This window comes from Carcharodon carcharias, chromosome 4, assembly GCF_017639515.1.
Source record: "Carcharodon carcharias isolate sCarCar2 chromosome 4, sCarCar2.pri, whole genome shotgun sequence".
NCBI classification, from domain to species: Eukaryota; Metazoa; Chordata; class Chondrichthyes; order Lamniformes; family Lamnidae; genus Carcharodon; species Carcharodon carcharias.
In genome coordinates, this window is record NC_054470.1 from 62,019,617 (window position 1) to 62,045,980 (window position 26,364).

At 45.4% G+C, this 26,364-nt stretch overlaps 1 protein-coding gene across 2 annotated transcripts in view; it reads right to left on the reverse strand.

Annotated features, from left to right (window-relative positions):
* Positions 1–1,393: 1,393 nt before the first annotated feature.
* rassf6 (Ras association domain family member 6) overlaps positions 1,394–26,364 on the reverse strand; it is a 71,805-nt gene continuing 46,834 nt past the window's right edge. For both annotated transcript variants that reach the window (XM_041185447.1, XM_041185448.1), the window contains exons 7-12: positions 22,152–22,321; positions 14,551–14,652; positions 12,794–12,845; positions 9,118–9,236; positions 8,918–9,015; positions 1,394–2,838 (exon numbers count right to left, since the gene is read on the reverse strand). In XM_041185447.1, the coding sequence (XP_041041381.1) occupies positions 2,763–2,838; positions 8,918–9,015; positions 9,118–9,236; positions 12,794–12,845; positions 14,551–14,652; positions 22,152–22,321 (617 nt within the window). In that variant the 3' untranslated portion in view covers positions 1,394–2,762. The remainder of the gene's footprint in view (positions 2,839–8,917; positions 9,016–9,117; positions 9,237–12,793; positions 12,846–14,550; positions 14,653–22,151; positions 22,322–26,364) is intronic.

The window sequence follows — 26,364 nt, forward strand, 5'->3', positions numbered from 1 at the left end:
CACTATGAAGACAAGTAGCAATGGTGATCATCATATGAAAGGATTGGTTTTCTCTCATTTAAAACAATGAGAGCAGAAAATGCAAATCTTGATGCTGAGGGATAATAATCCTTTGTGCAACAGCATTCCCAATTTTTTTAAGGAAGAACTAGACAGAGAGAAATCATACATAGAGCAATACTTAAAAGGTACAAGCTCATCCAAATTGTTAATGTAAAACCACAGTTTCAACAACCCCAATTCTGACCTTGCTTTCACACTGCAAATCAGATTTAAGGTACAGGTACTGATTGACACTAAATGTGATCCTAGTGTCTTTGGCCCAACCATTTCAGCTGCTTCATCAATCACCTTCCTTCCATCATAAGGTCAGAAATAGGGCTGTTCGCTGATGATTGCACAATGCTCGGCACCATTTGCAACTCCTCAGATACTGAAGTGGTCCATGTTCAAATGCAACAAGACCTGGACAATATCCAGGCTTGGGCTGACAAGTGGCAAGTAACATTCGCACCACACAAGTGTCAAGCAATGACCATCTCCAACAAGAGAGAATCTAACCATCACTGATTACATTCAATGGAATTACCATCACTGAATCCCCCACGATTGACATCTTGGGGTTACCAGAAACTGAACTGGACTACCCAATAGATACTGTGGCTACAACAGCAGGTCAGAGGTTAGGAATCCTGTGGCGAGTAACTCACCTCATGACTCCTAAAATTCTCTCCACCACCTACAAGTCAGAAATCTGATAGAATACTCTCCACTTGTCTGGATGAGTGCAGCTTCAACAACACTCAAGAAGCTCAACACCATCCAGGACAAAGCAACCCACTTGATTGACACCTCATCCACAAACATTCAATCCCTCCACCACTGATATACAGTGGTAGCAGTGTGTACCATCTACAAGGATGGTACAGGATATCACCAAGACTCCTTAGGCAGCACCTTATAAACCCAGGATCACTACCATCTAGATGGACAAGGGCAGCAAATGCATGGGAACACCACCACCTGGAAGTTCCCTTCCAAGTCACTCACCATCCTGAGCTGGAAATATATTGCCGTTCCTTCATTGTTGCTGGGTCGAAATCCTGGAACTCCCGCCTTAACAGCACTGTGAATGTACCTACACCACATGGACTGCAGCAGTTCAAGAAGGCAGCTCATCACCACCTTCTCAAGGGTAATTAAGGTTGGGCAATAAATGCTGGCCCAGCCAGCGATGCTCACATCCCATGAATGAATAATAAAAAAAATCCAGTATAATTTGTATTCACCTCAAATTACAGTCTGACACACACTATGTTGAAAGGTAGTGGTAGAGAACAGTTATCAACTGGTATGAAGCTATTAACATGGGAATGATTCAATGGAACAAATGTTTGGTTTAATATGTAATTTGTATTAACAGTTTAGAGAACAGATTTACATTATACAGTATAGTTCAAATAAAATAATAGCAGGTTGTTTATTGAATTGTGAAACAAAAATGAAAATGTTGCAAAGTAAAATGGCCCAGATTGTCCTGCATTGGTAATTTTGGCAGCAAACAACATAAATTAGAATGTTACACTGAATCCTCCAGTGGCAAAATGACACCAAATTTTACTTGAAAATTGATTTTGTAACACCCCAGCAAAGATCATGGTAAATTAGATGCAGTGCAGTCAGTGACCAATAAAGCGATTTCACTTTACAGTAGAAAATTGATAACATCCATTTCCATTTTTCTTTAAGTGTACTTGATCTATTAAAAATAATCAGGAATTATATTTAAGCAGAACCAGAATCTGCAGGTATACCTTGGAAGTTGAACAAATGATCCCCTTGGTTCAATTTTTATTTTAAAAAAGTGCTACTTTGTATTGTAATCTTCATTGAGCTGTTTCACTTTTTATTTAGAATCTGAAAAATATATAAATTTCAGACAGTTGGGGCTTGCTTGGTCTTGCTATATTTCATCTATTTAGCCTTATTTAAGTAATTGACCAATTGTGCATTTCACTTGAGCTGTAGGAAATCTCAATTTAAAAATGTTTATACAGAATGGCCGTTGAATTATATTTTCCGAAGTTGGTTTTAGTTTGAATCCAGAGGGCTGATAAATGTTCATCAATTGTTGTTTCCGTATATTTTATGGAATTTTATTTCTCCCCAGGAAAACAATAAAAAAAGTACTTCTGAAGCACAGTCACTGGGTCATTCAAGCAAAAATCTTGTTGCTTGAGCTTCAGGAGTTTTCAGCACCATTTAAAAATCAAAATCTGATTCAGTGAATACATTAAAGTCAATTTTATGCCAAGCCATTAGTTCCATTATTTGTCATACTAAGTGGTAGTGGTATGTATGAAATGTGGCTTCAATGCAGGAAAATGGTAACTGATGTTGATTTCAATGGGGCAGAGCTATTATAATGATCTTCTTGGTTTTCAACGAGAGTCACAGTGGAGTGGCACAAAGGTTCCAGGAAAATATGGAGTGCACAATTAATGGCATAAGTGATTTACTCCACAATGTCCTTTTTCACTGTTCAAAGGTCTCAATGCTGTAGATGTCACCAGTTCAAGAATGCTAGTCCCAAGGAAAATATGGGCCAATAATTTCATAATTGAGTAGGTTAGGGAAAATACAAATACTTCCGTAAATTGTGATATAACTATTAAAATGGTGTACTCCATCAATTCTAGGATTGATGCTGGTTACATATCAATGCACCCTGACATCCAATTTCTTGGTGATGGATCTGTTTCTTAAACTGAAGTTTCTGCCCTCACCAGCCTCAGTCTCTGCAGCTGCTGGCACAAAAATCTTCTCTCCACTTTGTATCTGAAACAGAGCAGAGTGAGAGTTTTTTCATTAAATTGTCAGTATTAAAGGTGCACTGGTTTCATAGATGAAGTGAGTTGATATCGGTCTAAATTCTCATTTTAACAAGAATGAAGACAAGACTTTGGGGAGAGTTTGAAGTGATGGGGATTTCCATTGGTTCCAGACAGATTCCCAACGGCCCGTGATAGAATGAGACCAAAGTGATTTTAACCACTGGCAGCTGGCTACTAGTCGATTTCCTGCCGGCAAGAGCAGGGAAGGAATGGAAGTGGCTCTTGATCTATGGAAATTCAAGCAGCTCACGTGTATCAGGTAAATCAGGTAAGTGTAGGGCTGGGCTGCCAGGTGGGTCCTGCAGTGTGAAAGCTGGGTGGAGAAGGCAGGGGCAGGAGAGTAGTCTAGGTAAGAGAAGCTTAAACTTTCCTTATGTGGATCAGTGGCACTCCTATACCGCCTGGTTCCCAAAATATAAGTAAACGGATCGTGTCGAAAGGTCTCTTCTGTGCCCTAATACTCTTCTCACTTTGTTTTAACTGGTGAGGAAATCATGGCAGCTTCCTCACTCTGGTGACAGTTAAATTCAAAGTTGGGGCCTGATAATATCAGCCAACCCCAAACTGCCAATGCAAGATGGCCACCGATACACATCCGCGCATGCGCACTTGCCTGCGCTTGTGCAGAAAACCAATGACAACACTTTGGGAGACACAGTGCCAGCAAAACCCTTCTTTAAGACAAACTTCTGTAGAGATTTTCAAACTAACAATTTGGGTGGAACCATCTGCACTAGGTGTGGTAGAGGGCGTGAAAAAAGTCATTTTACCTGCTGACTGCAATGGTGGGTTTTTGTGCTGTACCGTCCCATTCCCGGTGCATCCTGCTTCATAAGTAACGCATGCACGGGAAGCACTCTGGATCACTGGCAAGGTGGCCTCTGATTCACCTGTCCCACCATCACCTCAGGCCTTCAATGATCTTGGCACCATATTTAAAGGGTGCCCCTGCACACAGCTACCACTCTCTAAGGGATTGGAAGCTGCTGCAAAGTCATGGCTGCCAGAAGGAGGAAATTGCTGTCCCCAAATTTAGTGACACCTCCCTTGGGATCCAGCAGTGCAACATCCATCAACCATCATGTGAGTGAATTTCCCTGTTCTGCATTCTCCTGCCATGCACTAATTATCTCTCCTTTGCAAGCACTTCTGGGAAGCAGCTGAGGGGGTCCACGAGCCAGGTCCTCGACTCGAGACCCGAAGACACTTTGGAAGAAGAACCTGATGACATCCTAATTGAAGACCCGTCACAGCACTCACCCATACCCTCCACTAGCACAGAGACACACACCTCGATGGGACTTAGTTCTAGAGTAGCCTCAAAGTCACAATCTGGTGAGCACATCATACTGTCTGATCCATAGCATGGAAGCAAAGACTTCCCAGGTTTCCGGTACTTGAGGACAGCTGGAGGCCAGACATCTGTTGAGTCCGAGTCAGGTAACAAGCCTCTGAACGTGGCCATGCCTCGGTTGCTGGAGCTGTAAAAGCGAGCTCGGGAACATCAGGAGGGGATGTCCGCTACACTCCTCAGATTACAAGGCAAGACGGAGGAGTCCGTCCATCTTTAGTCTGAGGTGATAGCACCGGCATACCAATGCACCAAGGTCAATACTGGTAGGTTGGTGGCCGCCATGGAGACCTCGGTCCAGGGCATTGGTCCTGCACTGCTGCGCGGGCTGACCTCCATTGCTGATGCCATAGTTGGCCTCCAACAGTGTCAATGTGAGAAGGGTGCGGGGCAGCTCGATCTCACTCCAGTGTTCCCTTATCCTCAAGCAGTAGGCCTGAGGCCATCCACCCAGGGATCCGGGAATATCTAGCCGATTCAAATCCCTTCTTCCAGTGATCCCTGCAATTCTAGGTCAACAAGCAGAAGAAGGTGCAACAGATCCACAGCGGGATACCCAGAGGAGGCTGGGGACCTCCAAATCTCGGCCCTCCAGAGAATGCCTGCCAAAGTCATCACAGACAGGGTGTAGCAGTCAGCAGGCTGTCTCCAACTCCCTGTGGATGTCAGGAAGCACCAAGATATAGCAGCAGGGTTAGGAAGGTTAAGAAGATGTAGTGCACAGCCTGGGCACTATTGTAAATAAACTCCCAAGAATGTCTCCTTGCCAATGGCTCTTGGTTATGATGAGCAGTGCTCATGTCATTCATTTGTGAAATATTGGTTCCTGCACAAGATAAAGGCAGGAGTCCATGGCCTCTTCCCTGTGCAGCGTATAACTGTCAGACTAAAATGATGGCCCGGCTTAAAACACTCACTGGACACATTACTGATACCTGCACCTTGATGGTGCTTGTCATTGCTGCCAGAATGTCGTGGGCAGGCATCACAGAGTTCCATCATTCTCTCTGTGTGCTCTCAGCACCTTTAAAGTGGGGCTGGCCCCCCACCCCCATCTCCAGCATCTGTGACCAGAGACCGTGTGCTTCTGAGGGGTTTAGGTGCTGAAGGCTGACAAAGGATCAGATGCTTTTAAAGTTTCATGGCTGCGTCTCCATGATATGACCCTGTTCACAGAGCGCAAGCGAGCTGCCCTCAGCCAGATAGGAGTCAGACATTCTCAGAGGGTATGTGAAGATCTATGGAGTGTCCTTGTTGCAGGTCATCATCATCCTTCTGGAATCAAGTGACTATTAGGGCCTCTGCTGGGTTTCCATGACATGAGCCTGAACACAGAGGGTACGTGCGCTGCCATCAGCCACACAGGAGTCAAATGCTCACAGATGCAAGGTGAGGATGTTAGGACTGTCTTCACTGCATCTCGCCATCATCCTCCATGAATCTTGCAGCAATGAGGGCCTCTTGAGCTTGCCTGCCTCATCTTGCTAGTCCGCTGGCCTCATCTCCGGCATCCTCACCTTCGAGGACCTCATCATCATCATCCCCTTTGATGCCCTCCTTGTCGGAGGAAACGTTCCATCTCCTCAGCCAGGTCCTCTCCCCCGTTGCAGTGCCAGGTTGTGGAGCATGCAGCAAGCGACAATGATGCATAACACAATCGGTGGACTGTATTGCAGTCTGTCCAGACCTGTCAAGGCACTGGAACCTCATTTTCAAAGTGTCTATCAGACACTAGGAATCCTGCGGCATTTAACCCATCTCCTGACTCCCTGAAGCCTGTCCACCATCTACAAGTCACAAGTCAGGAGTATGATGGAATACGCTCCACTTGCCTGGATGATTGCAGCTCCAACAACACACAAGAAGCCCGACACCATCCAAGACAGAGCTGCCCACCTTATTGGCACCCCATTCACAAACATTCACTTCATCCACCATTGATGTACAGTGACAGCAGTGTGTACCATCTACAAGACGCACTGCAAGAAATCACCAAGGGTCCTTAGACAGCACCTTCCAAACCCACAACTGCTACTGTCTAGAAGGACAAAGTCAGCGCTCAGAAGAGAAAAATAGTTTGAACATGTACTCTTATTTCCTAGATTTTGCTGGTGTTCCATTTTAAAGTATACAAGACTAGTTTGGACCAGTTTTCTTATTTCCCAGTTGTTGCAGTTTCTTCCTTCTGGGATAGACACATGGGAACACAACCACCTGAAAGTTCACTTCCAAGCCACACACCATCCTGACTTGGTAATATAGATGCAACACCTGCCCCTTCACTTCCTCTCTCCTCACCGTCCAAGGGCCCAAACAATCCTTTCAAGTGAAACAGCATTTCACCTGCATTTCCCTTAACTTAGTCTACTGCATTCGTTGCTCCCAATGCGGTCTCCTCTACATTGGAGAGACCAAACGTAAACTGGGTGATCGCTTTGCAGAACACCTGCGTTCTGTCCGCAAGAAAGACCCAAACCTCTCTGTCGCTTGCCATTTTAACACTCCACCCTGCTCTCTTGCCCATATGTCTGTCCTTGGCTTGCTGCATTGTTCTAGTGAAGCCCAACGCAAACTGGAGGAACAGCACCTCATCTTCCGACTAGGCACTTTACAGCCTTCTGGACTGAATATTGAATTCAACAACTTTAGATCTTGAACTCCCTCCTCCATCCCCACCTCCTTTCCGTTTCTTCCCCTTTCCTTTTGTTTTTTCCAATAATTCATATAGTTTTTTCTTTTCCCACCTATTTCCATTATTTTTAAATCTATACCTTTTATGTCCTGTTAGTCTTTCCACCCCACCCCCACTAGAGCTGTACCTTGGGTGTCCTACCATCCATTCTTAATTAGCACATTCGTTTAGATAATATCACCACCTTCAACACCTCTTTGTTCTTTAGTCTGTGACATCTTTTGATTATCTGCTCCTATCACTGCTTGCTTGTCCCTATAACCACCCCCACCCCAACTTATCTCCCACCCCCCCCACCCACCCACCCACCTTAAACCAGCTTATATTTCACCCCTCTCCTAACATTACTCAGTTCTGCTGAAGGGTCATGAGGACTCGAAACGTCAACTCTTTTCTCCACTGATGCTGCCAGACCTGCTAAGTTTTTCCAGGTAATTCTGTTTTTGTTTTGGAAATATATCGCCATTCCTTCACTGTCGCTGGGTTAAAATCCTGGAACTCCCTCCCTAATTGCACCTTCAGTGTACCTACATTACACGGACTGCAGTGGTTCAAGAAGGCAGCTCATCACCTTCTCAAGGGCAATTAAAGATGGGCAATGAATGCTGGCCTGGCCAACGACGCCCAAATCCTATGAATGAATAAAAAAAGTATAGGGAGGGGATGGATGAGCAGTGACATTGTTGCCATTGTGCTGGAGTGCCTTGACATTCCAGCTGTTTTACTTAGATCTGCACTCCTCAGCAGGCTTTGCACCTGCTAGGAAAAGCTCTAAGTAAATCAGTGTGAAAAACAGGGCCACAGAAATCTGTGTGGATATTGCCATCTCATCCTACTGTCGTGGGGAATTATGCAGGAATCTGGGCAGGGTAAAATTGGCAATTGGAGGTTTTAACTTCCTGCATAAGTAAAACTTCTTCAGGGCTCCTAGGCACATCAGTGACTTAAGTTCATTCATTCGCCGCTCCCCTTATCAGATTATTCAGGCCAGCCTGCCTGGGATGCAGCCTCCCTGGACAAACACAACCCTGCTGGACAAAGGTAGTCTCTCAGGACAAATGCAGCATCCCCAGACAAATGCAGCTTCTCCATAGAAGCACAGCCTTCCTGGTAAAATGCAGGCTTCCAGGACAAACACAGGCCCTATGATCAAATGCAGTGCCCTGGGACAAACGTAGCTTTCTGGGACAAGTGCAGGCTCCTGGAAGAAAGGCTCCTTATCTATTGCTGCTTTGAAAAGTGCAGGAATGTTACTCTGGGCTATAGATTCTGTTGGGAGGATAAGGATTCCTACAAGCTCATCTCCATTCCACTGGTCATCCTCCAGCAGTACCTCCCTGTGCTCCTTCCATTAGTTGATGCTGCTCCTCTACCTCTGTCTAGAGTGGAATTGCTAGAACGATGTCCATTTTAAATAGTGCATTGCCAGATTTCTGTATGTTTTATAGCTACTGTAAGAGTTTAGATTTGAGTAAGTTGCTAAAATCCATTTTAAGCTGCCAAAATAATGTCCTACGAACCAAAGTAGGTAAGGATTCCGCTGATTATTCCTCCCATCCTATACTGTCTATGGTTTATGGGCAAGTTGGGGAAGTAGCAATGACATTGCAGATTGACATATTGCTGATTGATATATTACAGATTGACGCATTGCTGATTGGCATTCTGATAATAACATCTGACCCCTATTTGCGTACATTCACAAGGTTTCTGCCAAGTTGGAGTGCTTGTCCATCTGAAAATAGGAACGGGTGGGCCTCCAACATAAGTAGGCAGCAATCAGCCCCATTTTTGTCCTTGTATCGCCCCATTTATGTTTAAAAATAGGGCTGTAATGCGACAAAAGTCACCGTACATGATTATGGAATAATTTATTTTTCTTTAAAGCTTGTTTAATAATTCAGTGAAGGTACTAACAATGTTGTGACATTACTACTGAGTAACTGCAATTTTGTGAGAGACAAATAATAAAAATCTTACCGGAGTTGGGTGTTTCTGATATATTTCTCCTCCTCCTCATTTAGTTTCTGGAGAATTGCTTTTAAAATGGGAAACTCAAACTTGATATACTGAGCCACCTGCGAGAAGCAATAGTAATAATCAGGAGTTTGAATACAACCAGTGAAATCGCTGACGTGCTGGGAAGAATTCTGGGGGCTTGTTCCCACGATTTTACTTACGTCGGTGCTGATTTCTTCTGCATCCTTGTCCATTAAAAATATTTTCACAATTTTCCGTGATGGCCCATGAAGCAACCTTTCCCACAGTGGGAATGCCGTGTCTGTAAGCTTTTTCTTTTCTGTAAAAGTGGTTTACTGCTTAATGAGAGGTAAATTGCCAGATTATGCTCTGACATCGTCATCAGTTTTCTTATAAAAATGCCAATTAATTGGCTAGAACAAATTAGCAAACACAGATTGGTAACTACAGATAGGGTATGGTCATTTCTATTAATTATTTATTTCACTATGAGCCAAGCAGGCCTTGGGACTGTTCACCTTTGACAGCAGGATATGGGTCCAATTAATATGGTAGCAGTGATATAACTGTAGAAAAATGAAGGAGCAAAACCCAGAGCAGATGATCCTGTCCCGTGAAGCCTGGCACTCCGAGGAGACCAGCTGGAAAATCAGGGTGTTTCAGTCTCCGATACCCCGATCAGCCTGGCCTGGGTGTGACAGTCAGGGTATCAGCCCTTGGAGTTTTTGCAGGCTCAGTCTTGTAATTAGTGGGGTATTTGTTTGCCTCATATCTGACCCTGGTGGCTTTTATGCTCAGAGGCCAAATTGAAAGACAAAGTAAGACCTAGGCCCAGATATTTACAGGAAGGCGGGGAGGGTGCAGAATTGCACGGTGGCACAGGGCCAAGATTGCATAGATCTTAATGAATTTAATGGCAGGAACTCTGTATAATCTTTTGTTAATTTCCTGTTCAGCAGCCTGCCAAATTGATAGGCTGACCGACTGCCGGGTAGGAAAACCAGTGGTAGAAGGCTGCAGCTATGGCTTTTGGGGGACAGAACTGACAATTCAATCAGAGAGGAGGGGGGAGCAAGAAATCAGGGCTAGGGCGGAGGAGAGTTTGGTGATCCTGGGGGGGAAGAGAGTGGCAGAGATAGGAGGTGGGAATTTTGAAAGCTTCCTTGAGGAGCTGGGGAATAGTCTTGCTCCTCCTGGTCTGTAGTCGACTTACCTCACTGAGCTACCAGCTACAGCTTCCCTTCTTATGCTGGATTTCCTGAGCATAGGCAACTGCTAAATTTAAATCAAGCTCCAAATTGCATGGTGGGAAACTGATTTAAATAAGCTAATAAAGTGTCCCATCCACTTGCACGCCAAGAAACTCAATGCCATAAAGATGAGAACAGACATGTGTGCAGAGGCTTGGTGATGCATTCCCCAATTTAAAATTTTTAACCAGCTTTCTCCTGTCTTACATTTACAAAGTATCTTTTCAAGTCCTAATCTGTTTCATATCCAATAAATGATTCCGAAATCAATCACTGTTGTTACGCGGACATGTCTGGAGGCCAACTGATGCACAGCCAGATTGCATGACCTGCAATGAGATTAGTGGTTGGGTAAAGTGTATTTGGCTGAGGGAGAAGTATTGGCTGAGCAATTGGGAAACTTTCTGCTCTTGTCCCAATAGTGCCATATGGCAGAAATTTATGGCACTGACCAGGTGTAAAGTTTTAAAATGGAGTGTTCTTACAGCAGGAAACTGCTCCAGTGAGTTCAGTTCAACCTGGCAGAGCCACCAGGAGGCCACAATGATTTTAACACCAGGTCTCATTTAAACACCAGTGGTGCACTTCCCACCTGGAATGGGTGAGATGGCATAGAGCAGCTGCCGGAAGGTGAGGATTGGGAGGGCATTGGTCATTTGCTGGCTTCCTGGTAAGTGGAGGGGGTTTCAGGTAGGTCTTTGGGAGGTAAGACGGGGGTGGGTCTGTGACAGTGAGGCCCTGACTTTCCTTGTAGGGTTTGGTGGAGCATTCTTCCACAGAGGAAAGTTTTAGGCTTACCTAAAAGGCCTCTTCTGTTTGCAGACCTGCTTCCGCTCAGTGGGAAAGCTGCGGCTTCTTGCCCGCTCAGGCTCTGATTAAAACCACACCAGGGTTCTACTGATGTGATAGGACCCTGCAAATAACCTGCGTGCTTTGGAATACCCACCTGCTCAATTTCTGCTGGATGGGTGGAAAGAAAGATTTGCATTTATATAGCACCCTTCCCAACCACCGAACACCTCAAAATGCTTTACAGCCAATGAAATACTTTTTAAGTCAAGTCATTGCTGTAATGTAAGAAATGCAGCAGCCAGTTGGCCCATAGAAAGCTCTCACAAACAATAAAGTGATAATGACCAGATAATCTGTTTTTAGTCATGTTGACTGAGAGATAAATATTGGCCAGGACCCCACAGGTAACTCCCCACTCTTCTCCGAAATAGTGTCCTGGGATCTTTTACATGGACTTGAGAGGGAAGACAGGGCCTCAGTTTAACATCTTATCTGAAAGATGCCTCATTCCCTCATTACTGCACTGGAGTGTCAGCCTTGATTTTTGTTTGAGCCCTGAAGTAAAACTTGAAAGCAGAACATTCTGTCTCAGGGGCAAGAATGCTACCAACTGAGCCACACCTGACACTACAGTTAAAATTGACTCCGAGCCTTTAGTTTAACACCTCATCCAGATATTTGCACTGACTCATAAGTGCACTGAGGTGTCAGTTCAGTATGTGGCTAAGGCCTTGAAGGAGGTCTGAACCCACAGTTAATTCATTGAGATGTGAGATCTGCCATCTGAACAAGTTTGCACTTGAGGGCAATAAACATGAAGTTTACGTAGTTAAGTAATTGAGACACCAGCTAAAACTAAAACATGCTTCAGTTGGGAGAATGTTCAGCCCATTACTCGGCCTGCTACAAAGAAAGGAGGGATTCAATTTTAAAGAAAATAGATATTGGCTTTTGTAACCCCTATCAGGTGAGACTTCTTAGCTGCCATGGAACAGCTCTAGGCAATTGCACTTAGGGGCAACGAATTCAATGGCTGCCCCTGATATGCTTAAGTATCTCAGGCCCATTTCTTGAAAAGGCCTACACCATGCCAGATGGGCTAGTATGATCACAATGTTAAGTATCAAGGGGGTAGAAGCCTTTGCACACACTATACACTGGGCCCTTTCGGCCTTGGGTTTAGTGTGAATTAAGCAACCTCCAAATGATATGGCCCCTTCTGCACAGCACCATTTGGAATAGATGCTAAATATAAGCCATCAGCACATTGTTAAAAAATTTGACATCCGTGGCATTCTGACCTCCCTTGTCCAATCACTCCTGGGCCTTGGTCCCATGTGCCCCTGAACCTTCCTCCTGTCAGATCATTGTCTGATGCACAGGAGTTAGCCAGCAGCCCTTCACCGGCCGCTGTCTCCTGGCACTGTGGTTCTAAGCATTCCCAATGCATCGCGAGGGTTACGTGCAGGATGTCCTAGAATCCTTATCCACTGAGATCAGCTTAGTTGTGGTATGAACCAGCAGAATCGGCTACAATATCCCCCATCCACTGTACTGTTGGTTAGAGGAGGATGTCCAAAGAATGGACTGCAAAGAAGGTAAACAGAGGCGAAAACCAGCTAATCAAAATAGAGGTTAACTGATTCAGTAGAAGAGACCGAGGCATGTTTAACATTTGTGCAATGGTGTGGTACCAGATCTAGAGATAACCAGCAATGCAGAGTGATGCTGGTCCTAGTGTTCCCAAACACAGAGGGATGGCTATTTATCTAGGTATCAGAACGCTAAGTAAAACTAACCAAAAATGAAAAGGGAAATTATGCAGATAACTTACCTTCACTTGCATGAACGACATACAATGCAAAATCATTAGGATCATTTTCTATCTGTCATGGAATAAAGATATATCAAAGCATAAGACGTTATAATACATTGAAAATCTTAGGCCTTCAAGTATTTTCCGTCTGTGGCACTTCACTTCCTGTGTCGCATTCCTGTCACACTTGTGTCAATTTTTCTATTATAAATTCCGGATCCACATTTTCTATTGGAAAATCCCTATTCTGATTCTGATTGTGTCAATGGGTGTCTACTATTTGCTCAAAATACGTTGTGAATATGTTTTTCTCAAGAACTGCACTAATGACCAAAATAAAGCTTTAAGCAAAATAAAATATATACATAATTCACAATCACATTGTTAAATTTATCCACTGAATTTTCTGAAGCCTTATTTAAAGCTTTACTCGAAGACTTGAAATTAAAGTCTGTTCTTGGAGTCAATAGTTTTAATCTGATCTGTCGGCTAAAGTTTGGCACTGTGTTCACAAGCTCATAAAAATTACTAAAAGAAAGTCGAGAGGACAAATTTTAAAGTTCAGTTGAGGTAAAATTCATAGTTAATTTAGCCCACAGGCTGGGTAGGGCAAGGGGAGGGGGGCGGAGAGTAAAGGTGGGGAAAGGTTAAAAATATAAAAATAGAAACACAACTCACCTCCAATACACCTTACTTCCATTTTCAATGGAGGCAGACAGGGGGTGAGTGGTGGGAGGGGGAGGTGGGGGGAGCAGTGCTAGATGCTGGGTGGATGTGTGACTAACCTGCTCTCTGGAAGAGGCAGCTTGCTTCAAACCTAACCTTTGTTTGACATTTTATCCCAGAAACCTAAGTTCCTTTCCAGCATTGCTTGTGGGCCTGGAGTAGCAGGAGTGCTTCCCCCCAGCTGCCCTGTCAACCATCCCATGATCTGACTCCTTGATTTGCTGTCCTTCCCGCACCGTGATGGAACCCCCAATGTTTGACCTGATGCCTGACTTACCTCCTGATCTCTAATGTCCAACCAAGACCCACCCTCATATCTGATATTGAGCTCCACCCCACCCCCCAACCTCTGATGCCCAATTATACCCCCCCTCACTGTCCTGATGTCCGACTCATCTCTGCCCTCCCAGCTACCTACCTGAGTGACAGCGTTTCAAACTGTCAAGAGCAGGTGCCTCTCTGTACTTGCTGTTAGAGAACGGTCTATGTTGCAATGAGATATGAAAAATAAATGCTTTCTCCCATAAAACCCCTGGTTACTTTCTCTTTGAGTGACCTAATCTTCAATTCTGTCACTTGCTGCGACCCAGCCCTGAACAGTCCATCTCACACCATCACCCACTCCATCATACAGGTCATTCACCTCGATGGGGCTTCCCAGCCTCTCCTGACAGCCTTGTTCTTTCATCATGGATCAGAAGTGAGGGACTATATTAGTTAACCCCATGCACCATTAATGTGAGCAGGAGGGTCGAGGGAGTGAGAGAGTGGAAGAATGAGGAAGTAGGGCAGTGAGGGAGCTGGAGAGTAAGGGAGCGGGAGAGTGAGGGAGAGTGAAGGAGATGGAGAGGAAAGGAGTGGGAGAGAGAGTGAGGGAGTGGGAAAATGGGGCTTTGGGTGACTGAGTGGCAGAGTGGGAATGAGTAGCAAAGTGAGAGTGGGGGATAGAGTGGGAATGAAGGGTAGTGAGGGTGTCGGGCATGAGAAAGTAAATGGTGTTAGCTTTCAGGTCTGCTCAGAAGGACTGGAAAGCCATTTAGGAAACATACCTTAAATTTTTGTAGCAGTAATGCTATCACTTCCTGGGTTGTCAGTCTGCTGTTGATTCTCACATTAGTCACAGAACCTTTCATTGGTGTGAAAATGGAAGTCTGCAGAACATGAAGAAGATGAGTTTTATAACATATAGCTGTTATTTTACTGGTTACTTGTTGTATAAAACAGCAAAATACCAGGGTCTGTTTAGGTAGTCTGTCGTAATTTAAATAGCCCAGGACCAGGATTTCATGGCTCCTCCACCCAGCAGGATATTACGGTCTCACTGAACTGAATGGAGATTTAAATGGTTCGCCACATCTGCCAGGGGGGAGACGTGTCATGGCAGGGCTGTTAAAATCCTCGCCTAAGTCTCAGGTTGATAATATCAGATGTATTTGACAGTTGCCTGGTCTCTGCCACTGAGTCCACTGCTCATTAAAATGCCCCACATTATCTTGTGAATTACATTTTTAGTAATATTTTGTGAAAATGTTAAGAAGCATTTCAGTCAAAACATCTGGCAAGATGGATTTTAGAAACAGGAAGTGGTGGGGGAGGGTTGGTGAGGTGGGGGACAGATCCCCAATTAATTTATAAATGGGGTCTAATCTCCCCATTCTCTTTTTTCCTTTTCACAGGAAAGAATTAAAAAAGTCACAGTCCCAGTCTGATTCCATTGCCTGCATCACACCCAATCTGTATTGCACCCCTCTAGGTCAGTCTGTCCTTCCTGAGGTGTGATGCCCATAACTGGTACAGCCTCACTATTTAAAACGGACACGTTTATGCAAACACGTGTGTATCAGGTTAGGTCATTTTAAGCAGAATTTTGACTACTTCAAAATTAAAACTTAACTTGCTGCTTAAATACTGTCAGCTCTGGGATTTCAGTTCAGTTGTCTATACCGTCTCTGAAGTAAGAATTTGGAATTGGCCCTTTGCCAGCAGTTTCTCCATTTTTCTTTTGTTCACTGTCAAAATTTGGTATTGGTGATCTTAAGATAATTACCGGGCTTCTTAATTGCTAATACTTCCTGCAATAATATTTGTGGAAAACATTCCTGGCTTCGGAAAAGCTATGCAAGGTGACAGTTTCTCCCCTTGTTCATTGACTGAGAGCCGAATGGGTCTGATACACATAGTGGACTGGTCGGTTTCACCACTTCAGCAGGTACAGTAAATGCAGCATGAGTTTCAGGAGGCTTGGCCACCCTCTGTCACTTGGGGCAGCCTGAAAGGACTTAATGACAGGTAATTGCACTCGAACAGCTGTTTGAACTGCCCAAAATAGCTGGCTTGATTAATAAGGTTTAAGCGGCACCTATGTAATTGATGCCTATGGTAATGGGAAATAGCATGCTCTGTTTGCCCAGTATAGGCAGCTGTCTGGGATAAACAGGAACAGTATAAGTGCTGGGGACTATCTGTCCATTGTATGGTATTATCTTTTAACCCAAGGTTCCATGGCCTTTTAGTTTGGATATGTAGAATTAGTTCTTTATGAACTTCATAACTGCCCTCACAATAAAGTTTCACACAATTTTTCCAATAAATTTCAAACAAATGCTGCAAATAATATTAAATTCAGTAAGACCGTTAACTAAAATTTATGAGCCTGCAAAATGATCAACGCTGCTTGTTTTATTTAAATTTTGATCAACAAAGTCCTATCTCAATTTGTGTTGGAAACTGCGCCACCCAAATAAACAGTAACTTTTGGTCAGTGTTAAGTTACAGTGCAAAGTGCACCTCAATCATCAGAAGTAAACTTAACAAATTCCAGCCTCTATCATTCAATGTCCAGAGCTGGTGCCAGCAACTAATATTTTGAATATCAGTTTGTAGGACAATCAACATCAGGAAAATTTGGGAGTAAGGAAGATTACAAGCCTATTTAAAAACATTTATATCTATAATGCAATAATAATTTTGGGTATTGCATGCCCTTCCAATGTTACACTTCCATCCCGTCACATTTTCCACTTGTCACATTTGGTTGATAACATCTCTATTATTAAAGAGCAAGGAGGGGAATTTTAATCCCCCAAAATGGCACGGATGGGTTGGGTGTGATATTAAGATGCTAAAAATTATAAAGCTGGCTCCAACACACCTCAAAGCTACCCATTTCCAGTTTTAATGGAGGCATCATGGGAAGGTGGGTGACCAACCCGCTGCCACTCCACAAAATATTTTAATGAGGCTGGGTGCCACACTTATATTCTTACATTTCAGGCTTAACCTAGGCTGGCTGGGATGCCTGAGCCATTGGAAACCTGACAGCTAAAGGGAGGTGAGGACTGGCTCATCCAGCAGGTAAACACCATTTCAGTATTGGTTGTAGGCCAAAAGGAGTAGAAGTACTTTCCCATAGCCCACAGGGCTACCTGTAAACCGCTCCCACAATTGGCCAACTGCCAACCCCCAACCCAAAACTGCAATATTTCCTGGCCAAGCTGCCATGATCTCCACCCAACCTCTCTGATCTCCCCCAGATTCTGCTAATCTCTCCCCATCCCGGCCTTTCCAATTTGATTGCTGGCTGTTCTGATCTTTACCTCCTGGCTTTTCCATAACTTTTTCCCTGGTTTTTCCAAGCCCACCACCAACCTTTCTGATCCAATCCTATGGCCTTTCTGATCTTTCCTTGGTCCTTCCAATCTCTTTCCCTGACTTTTCCGATCCCACTCCCTGGCCTTTTCATTCTCTCTCTACAACCCTTCCAATGCCAACCCCCCCACCCCCCACCCCAAACCACCCCCACACCCCCCCGCCACCCCACACCGGGCTGAACTCTCCCCATGGCTTTTCCAATCCTTCTCCTTGGCTTTCCAATCCCTCACCCTTTCATTCCAATCCCTTTGCCTTGCTCTTTGATCCTTACCCCTTTCTTTCCAATCTATTTCCCAAGTCTTTTGGATTTCCCTCTTGCCTTTCCAATCTCCCCTACCTCCCCCAGTCTCAGCCAGCCTGGATCTCACCACTCCAATGTCAGACCTCCACCCCACCCCACAATCTCCGATCTTCCCTTCCTCCTCACGATCTCATGCACCCCCATTCTGGCCTCTGATCCCCCCACCACCTTTCCAATCCCTACCTTCCTCCTCTCCACTCTCCAGCTGCAGCCTGGTTCTGCAGGTGTAAGCACCTGACAGCAAGCACCTCAATCTGGCTGACCGTGGCTGAAAAACGGAGACATGAAATGCCAACCAGATCCTGCTGTTAAACTTGGAAGGATTCGAAGGAAACCTGTTTTCCAGGTATCTTGAATGTAAAGCAGTTGCCTTTACACTCTGCTCCCTCCTTTCCTCCCCATAAATATTGTGACCAATGTGTATGCTGACTGTGAAAATACAGCATCAGCACGCATGTGCATGTGTCCATACATGTGTGTGTATGTGTGCGTGACTGTCTATACATGTGTGTGCGTGTGTGAATGTGTGAGTACACAAATGCTTCTGCATGTATGTGTATATGCACATGTCTGTTTGTGTGTATGTATATGTGTGTACACGTGCATGTTTATGTGTACGTGTGAATGTATGTACAGCGTGCATGGGAGTACACGTGCGTATTTCTGTGTACGTATGAATGTCATTTCTTGTAAAGTGTGGAAGGAAATGTAGTCTACATACAGGAATGAGAAATGTTGATGAGAATTAAATTGATAGCATTAGAGTGATGGAAAAGTAAAGACTGCAATCAGGGAGCTGGTATCCAGGAAAAATGTATTAATTTTAATTCATTAGACAAGCTATGCTGATAAATTCTGTGGAGACCTTTAACCAGCACCCCACTTTTTGACCAGATTTGATTATGGAGAACAGTTAAATATTTCAAAGTACATCAGACATAAATTATTGCTTGGGATCTGTTAAAGGGTATTTAGTAAAAATCAGCTCAAGAACTAGTTCAAGAGGCAAGACTGAAAGTTGAGAATTCTATTTTCATTTATTGGGAAGATTAGGAAAATAATTTTTCATTTTGAGCTAAATGCCTGGTTAAAGATTTGGTTTGATCTCATTTCAATGATGCCAATTTTCATACCTGCAGGAAAGGGTACATTTGAGTTTATTCCCTTTGGTGTTGGGATACAAGAGGTTGGGCCTATTGCCTCTGGGAGGGTTTAGATGAGTTTGGGTCTACTAACTGCAGGGACTGTGGAGAACATGAGGTTGGATCAATTAATTGAGCTGGGTAGGTGGGATGCATGAGGTTGGATCTAAAATCTGTGAGACAAGGTTGGGTCCTTCTTATTACTCGTTCATGGAATGTGGGCATTTCTGGCAAGGTCAACATTTTCGCCCATCCCAAAATGCTTTTAAGAAGATGGTGGTGAGCTACCTTCTTGAACTACTGCAGTCATGTGGTGTAGGTACACCCACAGTGCTGTTAGGGAGGGAATTCCAGGATTTTGACCCAGCGACAGTGAAGGAACGGTGATATATTTCCAAGTCAGGACAGTGTAAGGCCTGGAGGGGAATTTGCAGGAACATGTTCCCATGAATCTGCTTGTCCTTCTAGATGGTAGTGGTTACAGGTTGGAAGCTGCTGCTGAAAGAGCCTTGGTGATTTGCAGTAATCCATCTTGTAGATGGTACACACTGCTGTCACTGTGCATCAGTGTTGGAGGGAGTGGATGTTGAAGGTGATGAATGGGGTACTGACCAAGCTGGCTGCTTTATCTTGGATGTTGTTGAGCTTCTTGGTGTTGTTGAAGCTGCACTCATCCAGGCAAGCGGAGAATACGCCACACTCCTGACTTGTGTCTTGTAGATGGTGGACAAGCATTGGACATCAGGAGGTGAGTTACTCACCCAAAATTCCCAGCCTGTGATCTGCTCGTGTGCAGTATTTATGACCAGCATCTTCCAGTCGGTGAGCAGGGGTGGGGCCCGCTCGCCAATGTGTAAAATGACGCGGGGTGACGTTAGGCATGCGTCCCGATGTCACCCCACGTCATTTAGATTGTCAGTTCAGCTGGTGCGCGTCTGACTCGGTTGCACCCGCTGAACTGTCAAGGGTTTATTAAGGCCATTAAAAAACCAATTGATCTCATTAATGGACCTGCCTGTCCAACCTTAAGGATGGCGGGCAGGCCAGGAGCTCAGGCGGGCTTGTGAAAAAACATGAAACCTCATCCACGGGTGGGATGAGGTTTCATGAGTGATTTAAAGAACACAGAAAATTTTACAATTTCAGTGATGGACGTGTCCCAGTTCATGTGACAGTGTCACATGAGGGGATAAGGCAGGGAAATGTTTTTCTAATCTTTATTGAAAGTTTCAAATCGGAGATGATCTCCCTAAAGCAGCACTTTGCCTCAGGGAGATCTGTGCGCTCTTTCACACGTACGCGCAAAAGAGCACACCCCCAGCTGAGGAAATGCCCCCCTGCCCGCACAGGCCTTAATTGGCCCACCCACGTAAAATGGTGGTGAGCCCCTGATCGGGGGAGCCGATTGGAAGCGCACCCGCTCGCGCCCACTCCAGCACTTCCCCCCCTGACACGGGGAAATGTTGCCCTATTTGTCTGGTCTAGTTCAGTTTCTGGTCAATGGTAACCCTCAGCATATTGATGGTGGATGATTCAGTGATGGTAAATATTATTGAACATTAAGGGGAGATGGTTAGATTGTCTCCTGTTGGTGGTGGTCAATGCCTGACACCGGTGCAGCATGAATGATACTAGCCATTTAATAGTGCAAGCCTGAATGTTGTCTAGGTTTTGCTGCATGCGGTAATAGACTGCTTCAGTATATGAAGTTCTCAAATGGTGTTGAACATTGTGAAATCATCAGTGAAGATCCCCCTTCTGACTTTATGATGGAGGGAAGGCCATTGCTGAGGAGATGAAGATGGCTGGGCCTAGGACACTACCATGTGGAGCTCCTGCAGCGATGCCCTGGGCCTGCGATGATCAGTCTTTAACAACCACAACCATCCCCCTTTGTCACTCTCACATCACCTCAGAATTTAGCTCTATTGTCCAGGTTTGGATCAAGGCTGTGATGAGATCTGGAGCTGAATGGTCCTGGCAGAATCCAAAGCTGAGCATCAGTTAATTGGTTATTGCTGAGTAAGTGCCACCTGATCGCACAGTCGACAACACCTTCCATCACTTTGCTGATGATTTAGAGCAGCTGATGGGGCAGTAATTGGCCAGTCTTGATTTGTCATATAAGTACAACACTTGACAAGGCTTGGCCTAAATAGCTAAGTGGTTATGGTACTGGGTTTGTAACCCCAAAATCAAGAGTTCAAATCTCACCATGGCAAACTATGAAACAATGTAATTTCATCTGAATAGGAACAGATGGAAACGTGTTTGTACTCGAAAGAGTTACAACACTTGACAAGTTCTGGTATGATAGCCAAGTGGTTGTGGTACTGGGCTTGTAACCCCAAGATCAAGAGTTCAAATCTCACCATGGCAAACTATGAAACAATGTAATTTCATCTGAACAGGAACAGATGGAAATGTGTTTGTACTCGAAAGAGTTACAACACTTGACATTTAAAAAAAAGTTTCTTAACTGTTTTGTTCAGACAATAAAAGGGGGTGGGTGCTTTGAATAAACAGCATGATCTCGCAGTCCAGTGCTCCTAGCAGAACAGACATTCAAGGCACACATCACCAGCTTGATTTTAGAAACCCCCTCACCCCCAGCAGGAGAGTCCTACCCCAAGTGTCCAACCCATCTGCTTTTGCTGCACAGGCTGGTGGCGGGCAAGGGTGGGTGGGGTGCCTCCTTAAAGAAGCCCTTTGGCCCTTTAGGTGACCACTCCAGGCCTTGCTCACCTCCTAGTTCCCTTATGCTCTGTCTGCCTTGGCTCCCTACCACCCTTGCTGGGGCCTTCTAGCCTAACCTGAGTGATACCCTCCCCTTCTACCTACCTTTGCATTCTGGCTTCAGTTCCTTGATGTTGGGAACTGTTGTAGTCCCAGCAGTGACCGCCACTCCCTGTGGCATTGCTAGGATCAGAGAGCTGCTGGTCACTTGATTGGCTGGCAGCTCTCAGAGGTGTGACTTCCTGCCAAGTTGGGGGTGGATGTCCCACCTTGAACCAGCTAACACCCCTCCAAGTGTTAAATTCCAGCAGGACAACCCGCTTGAGAGGGGCTGACCTTGCTCCTGACTTTTTCGTTGCAGGGGGGCGGAGGATGCTGGCATCCCATTAAATCCAGCACCACATGACATTAATGGCATGTGCCAGCTCATGGGATTAGTCTGAAAAGGCATCTCTTAGACTCACCTTCCTCTTTACCCATTTCATATATCGCTGGCTAGCCAGTATAAAATCGATGTTGGGGCCTGATCGCGGGCGGCAGTCGTTTTTGCAACCAATCCCGGGCCAGCCCCCTGAGCCTGCCTGTCAAGGTCAAAATCCTGGCCTATGAGCTGAAGCCCTGGAGTGGAGATTGAACTCAAATCACTGATACATTGCTACCATTTAATTTTTATCAGAATCTTTACTGTGAACTGAAGCATATTGAGTGCTAGTCATCCTGAGTGCAATTTTTCTCTTGAGCAGCTGTGACTTATACACTGGACTTTACAGCTCAAGTTGCACTTGTTTTATTCCTATAGAATTGAATTCTCACTTCTTACCTTGTAGTTGTAAAAGTGACCGTTAATGGAAAAGCGATTGCGCTGAGCTTTCTTTGCTGCTTGGTCCTTTACCCTCATCTTCACCAGTGATGCATCACTCTTGGTACGTATTAAGTTGCCACTTGTTGGCTCTTGGTTGCGCTTTGGTTTTAATGTACTGGTCTCGAAGACTAAAAGGTTGGAGAAGAACATAACAAACTAAAATCTATCCTGGATACCATTCAGTGTCTTTTCATCTCTTTGCCAACAACTCATGCTCGTTGAACATTTGTTTTCACTCTTTGTTTTTTATTCATTCATGAGATGTGAGCATTGCTGGCTAGGCCAGTATTTATTGCCTATCCCTAATTACTCTTGTTCAGAGGGCATTTAAGAGTCAACCACATTGCTGTGGATCTGGAGTCACATGTAGGCCAGACTAGGAAAGGACAGCAGGTTTCCTTCCATAAAGGATATTACAACAACCAACAAGGGTTTCATGGCCATCATTAGACTTTTAACTCCAGATTTGTATTGAATTTAAATTCCACCAACTGCTGTGGTGAGATTCTAATCTGGGTCCCCAGAGCATTACCCTGGGTCTCTTGATTACTAGTCCAGCGACAATATCACCACGTGATTTCCTCCCCTCAGCAGACAGCAGGACTATGGACAACTGGACTGATTTCACAACTGGATAGAAAATTAGACATTGTGGATCTGCAATTCCCTGTCCAAAGCTCTGAGTTGGGGGAAATCATGACATCATCCTTACTGCTACTGCACTTTGAAACACAACACTCCTGTTTAATAACAACAAAAATGCGAGGAACACCAGGATTCCATGCATAGGACAGATGTGTTAAGGCCCTTGATTTTCAAAGATTTCAAACCTGTGTAAGGAAATTCCTCTCAATCGATCTCCTCACTATTACTGACAGTGTGAAATTGGTGATTTTTCGCCTCATCACTTACTCTCCAAACCAGAGGAAATAGTATTTTCTATTCACTCGATCACTGCTCGTTAGAATTCTAACATTTCATTTCAGAAGCAAAATTCTGATTACCTGACAACATATCAGCCAGAATTTTCTGGCCCCGTTGGTGTTGGGCGGGGGAGATGACAATATTTCGAGAAGGCTGAAAATCGGTTTTACGCCGTCGTCTGGTGCACCCGTCAATGGCGGGCCGTGTTTGCCACCGCCGCACATCGGGAACGCCATTTCAATACATTTGCATCTAATTATAAGTCCTGGTTGCCGGAATCATTTCCACACATCAAATGTACCACCCATGTCAGTGTGGCTTCAGAACGGAGTGCTTCATGACTGCCTTTTAAAGGTGTGCACCTGGTGACCTGAACTTCGAGGGGAACTGGGAGGCGAGTGCACACAACCTTGCATACCGCTCTCAAGCAGCACCCATAGGACATCAAGGATGAGGTGCTGGCAATTCGCAGGTGGCACAGGCAAATTGCCTTTTTCCGGCTGGCTTTCAGTGTGGTGCCAGGACAAGGGCGCCAGTGTGGATCAGACCTTATGGGGGGTTTGGTGAGGCAAGGCAGCACAGCCAGACTGAAGGAAATAGTTGAGCACATGCTGGGGGTGGGGGAATGGGGGATGAGGGAAGCATTCACACACTTGGAAAAATTTGTCAAAAGTGAGCATTCTTCCGCAGCTGAGACCGTTCAGCAGTAGTTTGGAGTTGGGCCTCTGAAGCTTTTCTGCCCACTCAAATGACACAAAAGCATGAAAGAGCCACCAAATGCTCCAGAACTTTTCATCCATTTTGCATAGACTGCAGATTAATGTACGTCTTAGGGGGCAGCAGAGCAATTGGCCGACTGGGCAAGTTGTAGAATCCTCTTGTGTAAGGTGGCCATGGCACAGTCACTGGTGGAGGTACTCACAGCACCTTGCAATGTCTTTATTAAGGTATGGACTGGTATTCATTATGGTTCAAGCTAACAGCACAGCCTGTCGGTGTGGGTTAGGAGAATGCCTGCACCTGACCTGACAGCACAGCATGCAGCCCAGTGGCTGAATCTACTGTCAATCGAGTGGAGAGGGGTGTAGGTGGGTGGGGGTGGGTGGACAACCAATAAGTGCACTACACACTGGTCATCTAAGTGGTGGTGAGCACTCTCCTGCATGCATGAAGGGGCCTTCAGACTTAACTAAGAGATGTTCTTAGTATATCCATGCTAACCCACACGTCTCTCTCTTTGATCCTGCAGGAGGAGAACATCAGGATTATGGAGCCTGGTGATTTAACGGTATGCCTCATGGCTTACAGGGGGCTGAAAAGAAGAAGAGTGTGGTGGAGGTGCCTGGCTTGGCAAAGGGAGGAGCACCTCCCTCAATATGAAGGGGCGGTAGGGCCTGCTGCGCACACAGCTGAAGACCCACAGCCGTCGCTCGTAGGTGCCTCACTAGACCCAGGGATTTTAGATGGTGTCTGTCATTTCTGCAGATAACCGAGAACCAATGTCACCAAAGACTGCGCATGTCAGTCACATTGGCCAGGATTTGGCATGTGGAGACGTGGGCGCAATCCACTGCCAGTGGCCTTGAAAGTGACCGCAGCAATCAATTTTTATGCCAGTGGGCTCCTTCCAGGGCTCCACAGGTGACCTGTGTGGGGTCTTGTAAGCCTCCACACACATGCGTACCCAGGGGGGTCACGGACACCATCTTCGCGAAGGTACAGAACTTTGTGCATTTCACCTGGGATCAGGTAAGCCAGGAAGCAAGGACGCTGGGATTTGGGGAGATCTCGGGTTTTCCACAAGTGCAGGCTGCCATCGACTGCACTCATGTGGCACTGAAATTTCTGTGGCAACAAGCAGTCAACTACGTCAACTGCAAGAGCTTCCATTCACTGGATATTCAGCTGGTGTGCCCATCCCTAATTGCTCTTGTTCAGAGGGCATTTAAGAGTCAACCACATTGCTCTGGGTCTGGGTCTGGAGTCACATTGTAGGCCAGACCAGATAAGGACAGCAGATTTCCTTCCCTAAAGGGCATTAGTGAACCAGAAAATCAGCAATGTGTCATGGTCACTATCAGACTTTTAATTCCAGATTTATATTGAATTCAAATTTCACCATCTGCCATGGCAGGATTCAAACCCAGGTCCCCAGATCATTACCCTGGGTCTTTGGAATACTAGTCAGTGACAATACCACAATGCCATCACCTCACCCTGACCACCTCCTGGACCAAGGTCTCCATGGTGGCCGGAATCCTACCAGTGTCGACCTTGGTGCATTGGCATGCTGGCGCTATCACCTCAGACTGAAGGCGGGCAGAGTCCTCCATTGTGTTGTGCAATCTAGGAGTGCAGCGGACATCCTTTTCAGACGTTCCCAAGCTTGCCTTTGTCGCTTCTGCAACTGAGGCTCCTCATCAGACTCAGACTCAGCAGATTTCTGGCCTCCAGCACTCCTTCGAGCCCCAGAAACCAGGCAAGTCCCTGCTGCCATCTGCTGTGGATCAGAGAGTATGATGTGCTCACCAGATTGTGACTCTGACTCTACTCTAGAACTAAGTCCCACCAAGGTGTATGTCTCTGCGCTGGTAGAGGGTGTGGGTGAGTGCTGTGACAGGTCTTCAATTAGGGTGTCATCAGATCCTCCTTTCGAGATGTCTTTGGGGCTTGAGTCAAGGACCTGGCTCCTGGATTCCCTTTGCTGCTTCCCAGATGTGCCTGCAAAAGCAAGGAGAGATAATTAGTGCATGGCAGAGGACAGTGGAATAGGGGAACTGACATGGTTGTCTGATGGATATTGCACTGCAGGATCCTCACTTGGTTGAACACTGCCGACCTCATCATCAGCACAGGAATCATCGCTGGCCAGATGGATGACTATTTTCAAAATCTGTGAGGACCTTGAAGTTGGCATTCCTCCACCAGTCTGTTTTGTTGTGTGCCAGCTTTTCCTGCATGAAGACGGATGGAGGGAATGAAAACAGGACGCCTGCCAGGCCAGATGATAAGGAAGCCTGGCTTGTGTGGGTGGTGAGTGGTGTTATGGATGGGATGAGGACACAATCCGCAGGGCAGATGAAGTTGTGTGTGAGCAAGTGAACTGGCAGAGAGTGAGATCCTTGTGGATGTGTGATGGCTTTGTGAATGTGAGTTGAGAGTGGTAAGAAGAGTGACTTACCTTGGCAGAACGAAGATCATTCATCTTCTTTCGGCACTGGGTGGCTGTCCTCTTTTGCAGGGCGTT